We start from the raw sequence: 15,620 nt of genomic DNA on the forward strand, positions 1-15,620 counted from the left end.
TGACCCTGGCTAAGCTGTCAGGAAAGACCTACCCTGGCCTGGGCACCGCATGGGGCCAGCCCTGCCCGCCCACACTTCCATGGCCCTACACATCCTTCCTCCTCAGGACTTGCCCAAAGCCACCCACCCCTTCCCCAGGGGTGACTCGTGTGGCCACACAAGCCCAGGTCAGTTTTGACACCAGTGCTGAGCCCTCTTGGTGGAAGGGGTGGGTACCTGGATCCCCCCTGCAGCTCTCGGCCACCAGATCTCAACCCTGCCATGTCCCCCACCCCACAGTTAATCTCGGCCTCCTGCTTAGGAAAGTTAAAGCGGCTCAGAGCAGGGCCAGATGATCAGCAGGATTAAAGACTTAATGGTACCCCTGCAGCCAGCTCAGCACCTTGCCTCTGGGCTGGCGGGTCAGCGTGTCAGTGTGTCAGTGAGTCAGCATCCACACACACACCCCCCAAGGGATGCATGCGTTCAGGGCTGCGAGGAGGGCACTGTGCTGCTGGCAAAGCAAAACCGGATACCTGGCATCCCTGCGGGACAGCATCCCCCATCAACTGTGCTAGCTAAAGCCATAGCACTGGTACAAGGAGGGAGAAGGGAGACCTCAAAATCTTCACGTGTGTCCCCGTGCGCTTACCTGGAGCCCACATCTGCTTCTCCTGGCCTCTGTATGGCAGCATGTGCTCTTGGGGAAGCACAGACAATACTGAGGGGCACCACCTTGTGAGCAGCAAGCCCACTGGGGCTGTTGGAGAGCCTGCAGGGTTGAAGCATCCTGCAGGGGTTGTCAGCTCTTTCCCACGGGTGAGGATATTTTGAGGAGTGTTGGCCATGGCCATGCTGCCCCACAGCCTGGGGGCTGCCCACTGCAGCTGGCTGATGAAAGCTGCCCTTTGTCCACTTGCAGGGCACAGCACAGGGCCAACCTGGGAGATCAAGTGGGTTTGTTCCCAGATAAAACAGCCCCAAACTGAGCTTTGAGCAGGTGCTTGCACAACAAGGACCCAGGCTAGCCATGTGAGATCCTGGGGGGATGAGCAGGGGGCGCTGCCTTCCACTCCAGGACCCCACCCCATCCCGAATTGCACAGGAGACCTCCCATCAGCCACCAGCTTGTGCATCACCAGCCCCTGTGACTGGCTACTATGGGTTGAGAGCAGGGTCACTGGCTAGCATTTAGGGTGGCTACAAGAGGGAACTGGGTTGGGTGCAATTGCAGGGGGTCAGTGAGAAGTGATTAGGGTCTGGGTTTCTGGTATTTGCAGTGGGGTCACAGGATTTTGGGGGGGGGAGGCTGTGGCTTGCCATCTGAGGTCATCCTCCCAGACTTGTGCTACGTTGAGCGTCTCCCAGGTTTGATCTGCGTGGAAAACAGCTTTTTTTTTTTTTGGGGGGGGGGGGTATGGCCCCTCAACTCTACCTACTCTGCTGGGAAATTGTTCCTGTGATGCTCACACTACAGGCCACCCTCCTTTAGTCCCCACAGTGAGATGCTATATGGTTCCCAGCCCCTGCCCTGCTCTCATCTGCCACAGGCACTCATGGGGGAAGAGCCCCCTGCACAGCCCTGCTCACAGTCTGTGTCCAACACCCCATAGCACTCAGGGAGCCCCAGAAGCAACAAAGGCCCACTTGCCTCCCAACACAGTGGTGCTGCCCCCAGTTGCAGCATTTTACAGCCCATGCACTGCTCCAGCACCCCCAGCACCCAACATGCTCCCAGCCAGAGCCAGAGCAGGGCTGAGCAAGCCCAGGGCCAGGGGTTGGACCTTCTGGCCAAATAGGATCATTTCCCTCACCCTGGTGGTGCCAGGAGAAAGCAGTCAGAGCCTGGACATTGTGTTTCCACCCATTTATTTGGGAAAGCTGCACCAAAGTACTGAAATAAATTAAAAGCACAGAGCACATAGGTGCATTGCATACATGAGCACCAGGAAGACAAAGGCAGAGTAGGATCTTCAATAGAGATGTGGGTAGACAGGACAGAGCACCAGGGCGTCCCAATTGCTGCAGAAACCTCTATGATAAAGTACTAATAGCTGCAAAACTAGAGGTACAAAAAAAAAAAAAAAAAAAAAAAAAAACTGCACCTTGAATACAGCCTTAAAGGCAAAGTCTGACTCAGACCTCCCTGTAAGGAGGCACAGGGCTGGAAGAAACCTGAGTGGTGGGGTGGGCAGCAGGGAAGAAAAGTTCAAAGCCCAGGGGAATGAGGGGGGAAGTGCATGGGACCTGGCCAGGAAGCAAGGCCATCCTTCACAGCTGCACATCCTTCTGGGAGCAGAGGACTGCATCTTTCCGTTGTGGTTTTGGGGTCCTTCGCAAAGCCATACCCTTCATCCTCCGCTTTCCGGCCTCTTAATTGTGCCTCACTCCCCTGTCCCCAACAATAGCACAGATTTGATGCAAGATTTGCTATAGTGGGGGAAAAAAGCAGGACTGCCTCTTGTCCCCCCAAGTTTCTCTGCTTTGAGGGAACAGACCCATTCCCCATCCCACACCATGCTCCCCATTGCACGGCAGTCAGCCTGCAGCCCGAGGGAGCTTCTCTCCACGCAGTCCCCACCAGAAAGACAGTCCTGGAGGAGGGGGAACCCAGAAGTGCTCCCCTAGCCCTAGCTACAGCCACAGGCATCAACAATCATGTCAGGAATGTCAGTCTTGACAATGTTGCTATTGCGATCAAAGTAGAGGACGGAGAGAGGCCGGCGTCGCGTGGGCACACAGCAGGAGTGCCCCGATGCCTGGATGTTGTTAGCTTTGACGAGGTTGAAGACGGCTGTATGGAAGGAAGATGCCATCCCAGGGCTGCCTGCCACGTGCAGAGGGCACTGACCTACACAGTAGTTTATCTGGTAGCCCTCAGGCTTAATGATCCAGTCGTTCCAACCAATGTCGCGGAAATCCACGTAGTAGTCTTTGCGACAGCAGAGGTTGGAATTCTGGCTGCAGCGGAGGCTGCGCTTGGCCACACGGTGTCCCGGCTCCCGCACCTTTGCCTCGGCCACCAAGAAGGGCTGGTGGGAATGGGTGGCATTGACTGTGGCCACCACATCACCCCTGTCCCCACGGCTTTCCAGTTCCAGCCGCAGGGTCCTGCGTTCTCCCCTAAAGAAACTCCGCAGGGCAGGCATGAGGGAGAAGGTGCGCCAGCCGCTGCCTTTGGCGCTCAGTCGACGCTCACTCAGCAACATGCGATTTCCCCCCACCGTGTCACCATCCCCACCAGCCAGGAAGATGCTCAGGGTAAGGTTGGCTACCAAGTCTCGGGGAACTTGCAGGTAGAGCCAAAGTTGAGCTTGCAGGATGTGAACGTCCTGGTCCTGTGTGTGAGTGAACTGGAACTGCAGCCCCATGCCAGAGGGAGACGTGGGCTCTGAAGGGAGAAAGGAGAAAGAAGGTGAATGCTGAAGGAGAATGCTGGGGCAGGTGAGGCTGCAGCAGCATCATTAGGGCTGATCTTCTGGCTTCTTTTTGGGGAAGACCTATAAAACTCCTTTCCTCCACACAGGGTCTATCCCTCCCTTCCCTGGGGATGCTGCGTGGAAAGGCTGCATGTGTGTGTGTGCAATGAGGGACTGTCCCACCCTGCCTGGCAGAAAGGACACAGAAGGAGGCAACAGGGACCTGCTCTCACCTGGTCCTTCCTTTGCCACACAGGGCAAGGCTGGAGGGTCCCTGCAGCGCCCCCAGTCCCACTACCTGGGCACCCTGGGCTGCCCCTGGTCGTCAGGAAGGGGCCAGGCACTGCAGCACTACAGGCACAAGGACCTGAGCAGCCAACGCATCACCAGCAGCTCCGGGAGCCCTCCGGCACACAGCAGGTGCCCGAAGGAACAATCCCGTTCCCATTGGCTCTGGGACCCCTATCTCGCCGCAAGTGGGTGGCCAGCAGCGGCTCCGCAGCCCCCCGAGGGTCGCAGGCTGCGCACCCTCCCGGGGCTCCCCCAGACAGGGACCAGCCCCAGGACTGGGGGCTCCGTGCCCCTGGGGGTTGCGCCGACCCGGGGACCTTCCGCGGCCCGCCACCGGGCGCAGCCCAGCCGGGATGCCTGCTCCTCGGCAGCTGGGCTGAACCCCCCGGGGATCGCTACGGTTCCCCGGAGAGCCCTGGCACCCACCTGGCTCGGCGAAGCTGATGATCTCGTAGCCCCGCTCCTCGGCGTCGGGGCCCCGGCGAGCACCGGCCGCTTGCAGGCGCCGCACGGCGCGGGCCACGGCGGCTCGGGGCACGGCGTGGGCGAGCCTCGGCCGTTCCCGGAGCCGCAGCTTCTCCAGGAGCTGCCGCTTGGCCGCCTCCTCCAGCAGCCGCCGCTCCGCACCGGCACCGCACGACGGGCACCGGGGCTCCGCCGCCGCGCACAGCACCGCCGCCAGCAGCAGCCACGGACCCGCGCCCCGCGTAGCCATCGGCACCGATGGGACCGGGACCGGGACCGGGACCGGGACCGGGACCGGGACCGGGACCGGGATGGGACGGGACGGGACCACGAGTGGTGCGGAGCCGCCCGCCCGCTTTGGGCACCTGCAGCCGGGGGCGGGCCCGGTGTCCCCCCGCCATTGGCCGGCTCACCTGCCCGTCCCGTCGGGCTGCGGCCGGGGCGGGGGATTACCGGGATTAGCCCCCCCCCGCGGAAGGGGTAAGGGGGGGGACGATGCCTTGTGGTGTAAGGGAAGGGGCTTCGAGAGCACCGGGACGCCCGTCCCGTCCCGTCTCGTCCCGTCGAGAGGGGTTCCCGGGTCGGCTGCGGGGCTCCCGGGGGGGGCGGCTCCAGCCCCCGACCCGCGGAGGGTACCGCGGGGGCCAGACACGAGTGGCTGCACGCAGAGGGGGGTGTGCACGGGGGTCTTGAGTGTGCACAAGGGGGTTGCACACCCTATAGGAACTTTGGATCTGCACACCTGCAGCTCACCCCACTGTCTGCCCGGGGTGCCAAGGGATCCGGCCAGCCCCCCCCCCCCAGGGGTCCAGGGTGCTGAGCTCCTCTGCATGGCCCAAAATCTGCAAGTGAGGGCTGGGGTGAATCCTGCCCAGGTGGAGGAGTGGTGTTTCTGCAGGACTGATCCCAGCGCCACCTGCCTGCTCCCAGAGCCCACAGACCTGTCCCCACGCCCTGGGCATTGTTCCCCACACACCCTGCAGCCACCGCAGCAGGGCCAGGGTGGTTCATTGCTGACCGAGCACCCTGCACGGTGCCCAGAACAACTCCTGCAGCTCCTGGGCACTGCTCACATCTCTGGGCTTTTGCATCCTCACCATGTGATGAGCTGGGGTCGGGGTGGTCTCAGCCTTTTCACAGAATGTCTGAGGTTGGAAGGGACCTCTGAAGATCATCTAGTCTACTGCAAGACACAACCCCTTCTTTTCTTCAGACTCACCCCAGGACAGAGTGGGCAGAGCCAGCCGCAGGGCAGGGCAGATGCATGATGTGCAACCCCCCTCCCCACAAATCTAAATGGATGTCTGTATGTACTGCAGCTAAACGAGGTGGCAGAGAGTGTCACAGCAACATGACAATGGTCTTCAGATTCCAAGCCCCAGGTGCTGTGCTCTGAGCAGGGTGCACAGCCTGAGTGCAGGGCACAGTCTTGTAGAAACCACTCAAAACTGGTTCAAGGTGAGATGTTGCAGGGGCAGCAAGAGAGCCCAGCACCCTTCTGCCAGAGCAGGGAACCCACAGGGTGCACTGGGAACCTGAAACCCAGCCAGGCCTTCAGCCATGTCCTGCACCCACTGTGCCATGCAGCACTGACTCCAAGGTCTTGACCACACAGAGCCCCTGCCTCTGGCCAAGCACAGAGGTGACGTGTAAACAGAGTGGGCTGTCTGGGAAAAAGCACCCACCGGAGATGATGCAACCACAGTGCAAGGGGCAAAGTTCTCAGCTGGCTGAGCCTGCTGGCAGCTCCCAGAATAGCCCAGGAATGTCAACAGGGAGGAAAGAGTGGGCACAGCGTGGCCTGGGAGCACGGCTCCCACAGGGGCTGTGAGCCATGGCCACAGGCAGCAGGCAGCCAGCACTGCCTGGGTACCAGCAGGGCTGTGTGTGTGCTGCTTCCATCCAGGCTCTGACACAAGTGCACTGGTGAAGCACAGACTCTCATACATGTGATGCTGTCACTCCTGCTTGCACACAAAGCACACGTCAGCAAGTTCCCCTGTCTGCACACATGCATATGCCCACAACCATGCCTGCTTTGTTGCACGCACTCGCTTACACAGGTTGCTCTGCAGTACATAGCCAGCTGCATGCTCCCTTGCACACATGCGCTCAGTCTGCCTCCCACATGCTAGGGCACACGCTCAGTTCATGGACACGCTCTCACGTGCACCTCATGTACCTTGCTGGAAGTGGAGCATTTCCTTTGGGGCTGTCAGGACAGGTTTAATTCCCTGCAGGGTCAGGCTGCTGCTGCCTTCAGCTCATGGTGGGAACTGGGACGCTGTGTCTGACAGTCCCCACATGCAGACATCCCCACTGTCCCACTGGGAGACACTGGCTCAGGTACTAGGCAGGTGGCCACAGACCAGGGGATCATTGAAGCCTCTGTGTCACCACCACCTCCCAGCCACCACACCACTTCTTCACATACACAGGAAAGGGAAACTGAGGCACAATGCCTTCCTGAATTCCTCCTTCCCTGCCAGATCCACAGAGCCACAGTCAGGGCTGTGGCACAGCATGGAACAGGGGAGGAAAAGAGTTGGGCAAAGAGAGTGAATTGCTTTCTAACCCACCTTCCTTTCCAGGCTGGGGAGCAAGATGTCCCCAAAGGGATGAATCCCTTTGAACCTACCAGGATCCTTCAGGACTAGCCGACACCATGCAGCTGCCCCCATAAGCACCCATTTCCCTCTAGTTTAGCAAGAGCATCCAATCTGCCCCAATCCCTCGCACTGCAGCCACGTGCCCCCTCCTACACTCTGGACTGCCAGATCTAGGCCAGGGGTCAGCACAGAGCTGTGAGCGGTTCTTGCACCCATTGCGTAAGTGTGTTGTTGATTAAGCAGTTCCCAGAAAGCAAAGACAAGGGACCAGCCTGACCAAAATACCTGCCCAGGTCCCCCCGGGCCCAGCACTCACTGCACACATGGCTTCTGGGCCTCTGACCTCGTGTCCGGTGGGGCAAGGGTGGCACCTGCCAACCTGACCTACAGGTGCCAAATGGCTGCGGTAGGCAGGGACACCCCCAGGAGCTCACGCACAGGTGCCTGAACATGGCTCCTGTAGTTGTGCCTGTTTCTGCACGGCTCTGCCCACTGATCCCGGCCAAGGAATTGCCAAATCGAGCCAGGACCGTGGGTCTGGGACCGTGGCTCCATCACAGAGAAGCTTTCTCCCCACAGGCTGCAAGCCAGTGCCCAGGCTGGGGGCTCGGGGCAGCACCAGCAGGGCTGGTGGCTCAAGGCATCGCAGCGAGTCCTGAAATGGGTTCCAAAGGCATCTGCTGGAAAAGGGCAGGGGGACAGCCTCAACTTGCGCCAAGGGAGGTTTAGGTTAGGAATTAGGAGACATTTCTTCTCAGAAAGAGCAGTCACACTTTGGAACAGGCTGCCCAGGGAGGTGGTGGCGTCACCATCCCTGGGAGTGTTTAAGGAAAGGTTGGAGCCGGTGCTTGGGGACACGGTTTAGTGGGTGATATCGGTGGTAGGGGGACGGTTGGACCAGATGATCTGGGAGGCCTTTTCCAACCTTAATGACCTTAATGATTGTATGACAGTGCCCCAGGCTTGAGGGCCTGCACCAGACTGGCACCCCAGGGCTGCGGCCCTGCCAGCGGGGCCGGGAAGAGCCGGGTCCAGCAACACCAGGGCCTGGGGCCGGGGCTCGGCGGCCCCCGTTCCCTCACTGCCGGGTCCCCCCCCGGGGCCGAGGGGCGAGCGGGAGGGACCGGACCCGGACCCCCGGTAACGGCCTAGCCTCTCGCGGCCCGCGGGCGCCTCCCGGCGGCGGCCGGGGTCCGGTCGCGGGGGAAGGGGCTCCCGGGGACTCCCGGGGGCTCCCGGGGGCTCGGCGCGGGCCCGAACAGCGCCCGAGAGGCCCCGGCGAGGCTCGAGGCTCCCCCGGTGCCTCCGAGCCAGCGCCGCGGGCTGGCAAGTGCCCGTGTGAGACGGCAAATTAAAGATTAAACTTTTTCAAGGCAACGCCGGAGGCTTTCAGGAATTCCCACCCCTCCCCTGGGAGCCGGGTGCTGCCAAGAGACACCCAGCTGGCGTGGCGCGCCTGGCCCTTTGCTTCAGGGTCTGTTGATACTGGCAAAGGCTCCTTGCAGGAGCCACCGGCCGCAGCCGCGCATCCCCTCAGCAGAGCGGAGACGCGGGGGGACGGCACCTCTGCACAGGGCTTGGCACAGCCCAAGGGCACAGCGCCCATGCTGGGTCGAGGCTGGCTGCACGGCCTTTGCGGTGCTGGGCCAGCCTTGGGGGGGGGGGGGCTGCAGGGAAGGGGCTCCTGCTGGGTTTGTGCCCCCAGGAAGCAGCAGGACGGGCACAGCAAGGCCTCGAGGCACCTGGGCTTGCCTGCTGAAGATACCTCCTCCAAAGACCCACCTGTGGACGGGGAGCCCCGGCAGGAGCTCAGTGTCGGACCATGGGGCGAGGGGCCCCGGCAGTGTGAGCGTCCCCCTCGTGCCCCTCGTCTCCCCTGCCAGCCTGGGAAGCTTCACCCTGCTGCCCTTGGGGTTTCTGTTCTGCTCCCTGGCTGGACGCTACTCTGCGACCATGCTCATACCAAGGTTTCTTTTGCAGAGGAGGAATAGACTTGCAAAATGTTGGGGCTGTGGTGAGGCCCAGTCAGTGGCTTTAAACACACGGGTGCTGCCAGGACCACCGGCCTCAGGGGTGGGTGGGGGGATCCTCGTGTGCACTGGGGCCTGGCTGCAGAGAGAGACAGGGATGGGGACTTCTGTCCTCTGCCACCCCCCAGCTGCAGGGAGAGCTCACCCTATGGTGCTGCCACTGGGGGATCCCCCAGCCTTGGTCACCCTCACATGGGGACAGGGCCGTGGGCTGCACCTGGCCATACTGTGTGCCCAGAGAGGGGGGCAGCCTGCATGCATGGGAAGGAGAGCATGGGGTGCGGGCCCCAAGCCCTGCTCAGCTGGGGAACCTCTGACTTGAAGAGGTTGGGGAAAATGTGGTCAGGTGGCTGGCAAACCCCTAGGACAATGCATTCTGCCCTGGGCTCAAACTGTCAGGGGCAGGGAAGGGCCTCGGGTGCCAGGGACCCTCTCAGGGGAGCTGCCAGGGGTTACCCAGGTCCCCCCAACCAGCAGGACCCCACCGTCACCATGGGCCACCGCACCCCAGTAGCAGGAGTTGGCACGGGGACAACTTTTGGACCCAGGGGGTAGGCAGCAGTCCCACAGGGCTGGCAGGCAGACCCCACCTGCCGTGTCCAAAGCACACGTGCAGCCCAGCAAAGGGCAGAGCTGGGGAACAGGAGCTGAGCTGGAGAGGGGGCTACTGCGTGGCAATGCATGCCAGTCCTCTCTGCTCTGAGCCCCATGGGGAGTATGTTGCTGGGTCAAGGAGGGGAACCAAGAGCACCCCAACCTCACAAAAGGTTCGTGGTACCTCAGAGCTTGGCCGAGGGTCTTTGGTTCATGCATCTCTGAGCCCAGGCAGCTGCAGGGCCACAGGACTGCAGCCAACATCTCCTGCCCTGCAGCTCAGCCCCTTTCTGCCCCAGCATGCTGCAGCCTAGAGAGCTCAGCACTGGCCCCAGAAAAGCTGTTTGTTAAATAAATACAGGCAGTGAAAAGAGGCATTGAAAAAGGAGGGAAAAAAAAATCAGAAAACAAAAAAACAAACATCAAATCCTCTTTGGGTTTGCGCAACTGGCCTTGGGTCCCAGACAGTATTGATCCCCGAGTCTTCCACCCTGCCCGTGCAGCAGCTGGGTCAGCAAGAACCCTTCAGGGCTGTACCCCGGAGACACTGGGGCCTGGGAACCATGCTCCTGCGACCTGATGGGGAGATGCGGGTCCCTGCCCCAGCAGCTCAGTGAGAGGATGTGAGTCCCACAGGCAAGCACTGTTTCCTGCTCGTGTCTGTTCCATCTCTGCTTGCAGCACCACGGGTGCTCTGAAACAGCCTGCAACCCAACTCTGGCTCCAGACAGGGCCGCTCACAGCCCTGACCACCTCAGCCTGGTCCCCCCTCCCTCCACTGCTCCTCTTCCCCCTCGGTTCGGTTGTCTCCAGCTGCTGGGGTGGTGGGGTCCATGCCTGTGTGGCTGATCCCAGGGCTGTGGTGGCTCTGCTCTGTCCCAGCTGGCTGCGCACACCTCCCCGGGGTCTGCCCCCACGAGCTGCCCTCTCCCACTGCAGCACCCTCTCCCTGTCCTCTCGGCCCTCGCACACGGGGGACACGTGTGGAGCAGTGGAGAAACCCGAACGCAAGATTACATAACGGGGCCAATGTGTCAAAGCCGCCCTTTGCCCCCGGCTCTCACGGCACCAACGTGTCCCACGGCGCTGCCAGCCAGGTTGGCACGGGGCAGGGCGGGCAGCCATGAGGCCAGAGGCCAGAGATGTGCCAAGAGGCTGCTCCCGGGAAGGGAACTGGTGTGGGGCTGTAGGCAAGCCTGGGCTTCATGGAAATCGTGGCTCTGGCCGTCTCCATGCACTTTAAGAGAGAAGTGTTGCTCCGTTTCATCCTGAATTGGGACAATAATGGCCAAATGCAGATGGTTTTGGTGGAATGGGACATTTGGCCAAATGGTGCCTTCCCTGGTGGGAATCACAAACACCCCATAGCTGGGGTCCCACCCCGTGCTCTGGATCTGGTTGAGATAGGACAGGGATTCTGCACTCCCCAGGAAAGGCAGCCAAGGGAGCCTGAGAGCTGTGGGGGCCAGCAGGATTACAGCCTCTGGGCATGGCGAGTCCCAGCAGCAGGTGCCCAGCCCCACTGCCTGGCTTTTATGGCCAGGCAGGTGTTCAGAAGGGGACTGTGCATGGCAGCATGGGTTGGTTTTGTGCCATCGTGGGTCTGTCTGCACTAGGGCATATCCATCAACTTGCGGCCTGGGGGCAGAGGGAAGATGAGCTGGCTGATGGCAGGGCACAGGCATGTGCACCCATGGACATGCACACGCTATGGCTGGGAGTCATTTATTGACACTTTCCTCCCAATAGCACCAGTTCCCCCTCCCTCACCCCTAACAACCTCACGTCCAGCTGCTGCATGGGGCTCTGCAGCATCTCTCTCCTCTCTCACCTCGCCGGCTCCCAGCTTATTCTCAGCTCCTCAGCTCCCCCAGTAGCAGGAGGTGGCCTGGCTGATGCCCATGACCAGAGGACCGCACGTTCAAGTTGCAGCACCACAACATGGCCTGGGTTGGGGGAGCAGCGGTGGGGAGGCTGGGCTGCCCTGGGCCACCCCAGATCAGGGTGCTCAGCAAGGGAGTTGGGCAGGAAGGTCTGGATTCCAGCAGGAGCGGGGCTGAGAGGCCATGGCACAGGGGTTGAGAGGAATCCGTGGGCAGATCTGAAAGGGGAAAGAGGTGTGCAGGAGGCAAGGGCAGAGAGGACTTGCAGATTCAGCACCGCCCTGATGCTTCAGCCTCGGGAGGAGAAAATGCCTTGGCAGGGCTCATGCCTGGCAGCAGCTCTCCAGCTCTTGCGCTGCCAAGGAGGAGCTGGGAGGAGGAGGAGTCCCGCACAGCACCCATCTTGCCCCCAGGCCTCCTCCGGTGGCAGGTTAGGTACAGCCGCAGGCATCAACGATCATGTCGGGGATGTCAGTCTTGACGATGTTGCTGTCCCGGTCATAGTAGAGCAGGGAGAGGGGGCGACGCTGTGTGGGCACGCAGCAGGAGTCCACGGCTGCATCTGCGTTGTTGGCTTTGATGAGGTTGAGGACGGCTGTGTGGAAGGAGGCAGCAAGGCCAGGGATCCCAGCCATGTGCAAAGGGCAGAGCCCTGCACAGTAGTTCATGTGATATCCCTCTGGCTGGATGATCCAGTCCTCCCAGCCGATCTCCTTGAAGTCCACGAAGAATTCCTTGCGGCAGCACATCCGCGAGTCCCCGCTGCAGTCAATGCCGCGTCGCTGGACCCGATGGGGCGTCCTGTCCCGGGCCTGGGCTGCCACAAACGGCCAGTGGGAATCGCTGTGGCCAGCCAGAAGGGGAGGCCCGGAGTCCTCAACCATTTCCAGCTCCACCGTCAGCCTCCTGCTCCCTTGGCTGAAGAGGCTCTGGACAGCTTGGCCCACATCCAGCGTGGCCCAGCCAGCCCTCTGCACCTCCAGCAACGTCTTGCTGACCATGGTCATGTTCAGCCCCGTCAGGTCTGGCTGCAAAAGCTTCACCGTGACCTGGTGCGTCCCAGGGCCAGGGGATGCCCAGAACAGGTAGAGGTTGGCTTGCAGGATCTCGGTGCCCTCACCCAGCTCCTGGGTGAAGTGGAAATGCAGGAGAGTTCTGCGGGAAGTAGAGGACCCTGCGCACAGGACCAAAAGCAGAGTCAGGAGGTGGCGGGGAGGAGGGTCTCCCAGCCTGGGAGCACCAAAGCAGAGCAGATGGGAAGCACGTCTAAACCAGGGAGTGGGAAGCAGGACATGGGGGGTGTCAAGGGGCCCTCACTTTCCAGCACTGCTCTGCTTCTCCTTCTGCCGCTGCTCTGAAGTAGCAGCACCTGGGCCTGGTGCTTAATGCAGCAATGTGGCCTGGCTCCACCTTCTCTGCCCCGAGATCCCCCTTGTCAGGGAAGCTGCTGAGAGTTTTGGAGAAGGTTATCTGGCTGTGTAAACCAGCCCTGGATTTAAGGCGGTCACGCCAACTCGCACCGCCGGCACCACCTCTACTTTCCATGGCTGGAACCACCGCTGGCTCCTGCACGTCCCACTCAGCAGCAGCAGCATTTTGGGGTTGCCAGGCTTCCTCACAAAGGAGGGGGAGCAATGAATGCCCTCCTCTGCGGTCTGGCACAGCACAGCAGGGCAAGAGGTTGGACCCGTGGCTCATGCCTGCTCCTTCGTTTCCAGCAGATGTTCTGCTGAGCTGGGAGACATCTCCACATTGCCCTCATGTGCAGGAACACAATGTGCCATGGAGGAGCATTGTTCCCAGAGGTATTCAAGGACAAAGCAAGCCCCCAATATCCCACAGCAGCCATGCAAAACACACAAAGGCCTGCAAGGGGTGCGTGTTCCCCCCAGCACCTCACTGAACAGCAGCTTGGTCTGGGCAGTGACAGCTTGGGAGAATGGTCTGCAGGGTGCAGGGCCTATTCTGCCTCTTTCCAAAGGCTGCATTTGCCTGGGAGTGGGGGTACAGGACCCCGCTTTTCCAGTGATGCCTGTAAAGGACCCCTGAGCATGTTTTGTGGAGCTCTCTCTACCCAGGAAGGCAGCCGATTCCAGAGCGCCACGTGGCAGCCCACCACTTTGGTTAGGAAAAACACTGCAGGGAGCAGATGGGCTTTGGAATTGACTCCACGGATGATGAACTTCTGGGGAACCGGGGCCTGAAATCACACTTTGATTAACCTGGCTACCTGACCCACCCACCTCTAGCACAAGCGGGGAAGGTCCAAGAGAAACGGACAACTTAACGAGACCCCGCAGCCTGTCCTTGCTCCCACCCATCCCCTTGCCCCCACAAATCACTGAGAGGGGCCCCAGGGTCTCCACGGTGCTTCCCCTCCCCGTGGTGAGGGGTGGCTGCTCGGGGCAAGCTGGGGACGTGGGTGCAAAGGTTCTGTCCATGGAGCGTCCCGGTGCCAGCCCCTTAGTGCCTGCAGGCGCTCAGTGCCCCTGTGCAGGGCTCTCAAGGTACCTGTGCCCAGGAAAAAAAACCTCTCAGCACCTTCCCCGCATCCCACCATGCCCCCCACCCGTGGGGTCCCGTCCCACCACGCCCACAGGGTCCGGGGGTTCTGCACACACCTGACTCGGCAAAGCTCAGGATCTCGTAGTGCTGCACGCCCGGCACAGGGGGTGGGTGAGGGACGCTGCCGGCACGGAGCACCCCTGGGGCGACGGGCGCGTCGGTGCGCTGCACCCGCATCCTGCGCAGAGCGGTCAGCAGGGCCCCCCGGGACGTGGGCTGGGTGATGTTGGGCCTGTCTGGCAAGCGGAGCTTGGAGAGGATGCTCTGCTTCGCCAGCGCGATGAGGATGTCCCGCTGCGTGGCGGGGGCCAGGGCCGCCAGCCCGCAGGCTGGGCACCACACTCCCTTGGCGGCTGCCATCCTCAGAAGGCTCAGGAGCAGGAAAGCCACCGTGGCCGTCATCCCCGGTGCCGGCAGCTGACAATTCGGGGGTCCCAGCACACCAGGTTCCTCGAACCGTCCCGATAAACCCAAGTCAAACCGGGACAGCAGAGCTGGTGCCGGGAGAGCGGCGGTAGGGCAGTGGTGCTGCAGCCGGCAGGAAGGGCTTGTTTTCCCGATGTGACCGCAAATATTGGCTGATCCCGGGCAAGATAAACGCCCCTGTGATCCCACAGGAGCCTTTCCTGGGCACGGGGCAGCCGCGGGTGCTGCTCTCCCCAGGGTTAAGGTGGACTCGAGCAGTGGGTGCTCGCCCATGCACCCGGGGCACCGGTGCCCGCTTGGAGCTGGGGTTTGGAGCTGTGAATGGGGGGCACCGGGCCGGTGCCCTGGGGTACTGCTGAGGGGGTCCCCAAGCTGTGGCAGCCCACCTGTGAGTGGGGGTCTCCACGGGTGCTGAGGGCAGATGGGGGAGGTCCCCGTGGTGTGGGGCTGCTGGGCAGCTGGGGGGGGGCAGCGGGGGGGTGCTCACGGAATCTGGGGGAGATCCTGGGCAGCCAGGGGGCATCCCTGGACGGGGGCGGGGGTGGCTCAGGGCAGACGAGGGGGGGGCTCTTGGGCAGCTGGGGGGGGGGTCGTGGGCAGCCGGGGGGACCCGGAGCAGTGGGGGGGGCTCCTGGGAAGCTGCGGGGAGCTCTCGCTGGGCAGCCAGGGGGGGCTGTGGGCAGAGGAGGGGGATGCCTGGGCAGCTGAAGGGGGGGTCCTGGGCAGCCAGGGGGGCTCTGGGCAGCGCGGAGACCCCCGGGTACACCGGGGGGGCAGGGGGGGGTCTGCCCTCGCGTGGGGCCCGCCCCCAGCCCGGAGGGGGGCGGGGCCTACAGGCGCGAGGGGGCGGAGTCCGGAAGCGCAGCCCCGCCCCCCGCTCCGAACCCCGCCCCCTCCTCATGTGGGGCCCCGCCCCCTCCAGGCCTCCCCCGCACCAGGGGGCGCCTCCGTCCCCCGGTTGCCATGACAACGGCGGCCCGGCGGGCGCGCCGCGGTGACGCAATACGCACGGAGCGGTGACGCAGCGCGCCTGGGGCCCGCCCTCCTTCCCTTCCCTTCCCTTCCCTCCCCTGCCCTGCCCTGCCCCTCCCCTCCCTCCTCCCCTCCGCCCGCCCCTCCCCCTCCCTTCCCGTTCCGGTCCCTCCCCGCCTCCCCCGCGCCGCTCGCCCCGCGCCCCCCTCCCGCTCCGCCGCCCCGCCCGGGCGGCCCGCGCTGGCCCAGGCCCGGCCCCGGGGTGGCGGCGGCGGCGGCCCCGGCCCCGGCCCCGGCCCCGGCCCCGGCCCCGGCCCGGCGGCGCAGGGCCCGGCCCGGCCCGGTGAGTGCGGGGTGGACGGGGGGAGGCGGGAGGCCGGGAACGGA

At 62.7% G+C, this 15,620-nt stretch overlaps 3 protein-coding genes across 5 annotated transcripts in view; 1 reads left to right on the forward strand and 2 right to left on the reverse strand.

The window, feature by feature from the left end:
- Positions 1-1,831: 1,831 nt before the first annotated feature.
- Positions 1,832-4,452, reverse strand: LOC311424533 (inhibin beta E chain-like). The gene is made up of 2 exons (XM_084499819.1): positions 4,116-4,452; positions 1,832-3,370 (listed from the first exon to the last, which is right to left on the reverse strand). The coding sequence occupies exons 1-2, from the start codon at positions 4,402-4,404 to the stop codon at positions 2,610-2,612; spliced, it is 1,050 nt and encodes a 349-aa protein (XP_084355945.1). The 5' UTR covers positions 4,405-4,452; the 3' UTR covers positions 1,832-2,609.
- Positions 4,453-10,983: 6,531 nt separating this feature from the next.
- Positions 10,984-14,613, reverse strand: LOC311424808 (inhibin beta C chain-like). Its single transcript, XM_084500216.1, has 2 exons — positions 13,892-14,613; positions 10,984-12,444 (listed from the first exon to the last, which is right to left on the reverse strand). The coding sequence occupies exons 1-2, from the start codon at positions 14,532-14,534 to the stop codon at positions 11,702-11,704; spliced, it is 1,386 nt and encodes a 461-aa protein (XP_084356342.1). The 5' UTR covers positions 14,535-14,613; the 3' UTR covers positions 10,984-11,701.
- Positions 14,614-15,409: 796 nt separating this feature from the next.
- Positions 15,410-15,620, forward strand: part of R3HDM2 (R3H domain containing 2) — a 56,725-nt gene continuing 56,514 nt past the window's right edge. For 2 of the 3 annotated variants that reach the window (XM_084499736.1, XM_084499735.1), the window contains exon 1: positions 15,440-15,576. The gene's annotated coding sequence lies outside the window, so the exon portion shown is untranslated. Of the gene's footprint in view, positions 15,577-15,620 lie in introns of all 3 variants that reach the window. The other variant, XM_084499741.1, reaches the window with a different exon arrangement.

Source organism: Aythya ferina (assembly GCF_964211825.1).
Source record: "Aythya ferina genome assembly, chromosome: 28".
In the NCBI taxonomy this organism is placed as follows: domain Eukaryota; kingdom Metazoa; phylum Chordata; class Aves; order Anseriformes; family Anatidae; genus Aythya; species Aythya ferina.

Excerpts from the sequence above, each read along its gene's own strand:
- LOC311424808 (XM_084500216.1), bottom strand. The coding sequence starts at position 14,534 with ATGGGCGAGCACCCACTGCTCGAGTCCACCTTAACCCTGGGGAGAGCA. Across the intron at positions 12,445-13,891 it reads CCTGAGCTTTGCCGAGTCAG|GGTCCTCTACTTCCCGCAGA; the intron begins GTGTGTGCAGAA and ends TCCTGTGCGCAG.
- LOC311424533 (XM_084499819.1), bottom strand. The coding sequence starts at position 4,404 with ATGGCTACGCGGGGCGCGGGTCCGTGGCTGCTGCTGGCGGCGGTGCTG. Across the intron at positions 3,371-4,115 it reads CATCAGCTTCGCCGAGCCAG|AGCCCACGTCTCCCTCTGGC; the intron begins GTGGGTGCCAGG and ends TTCTCCCTTCAG.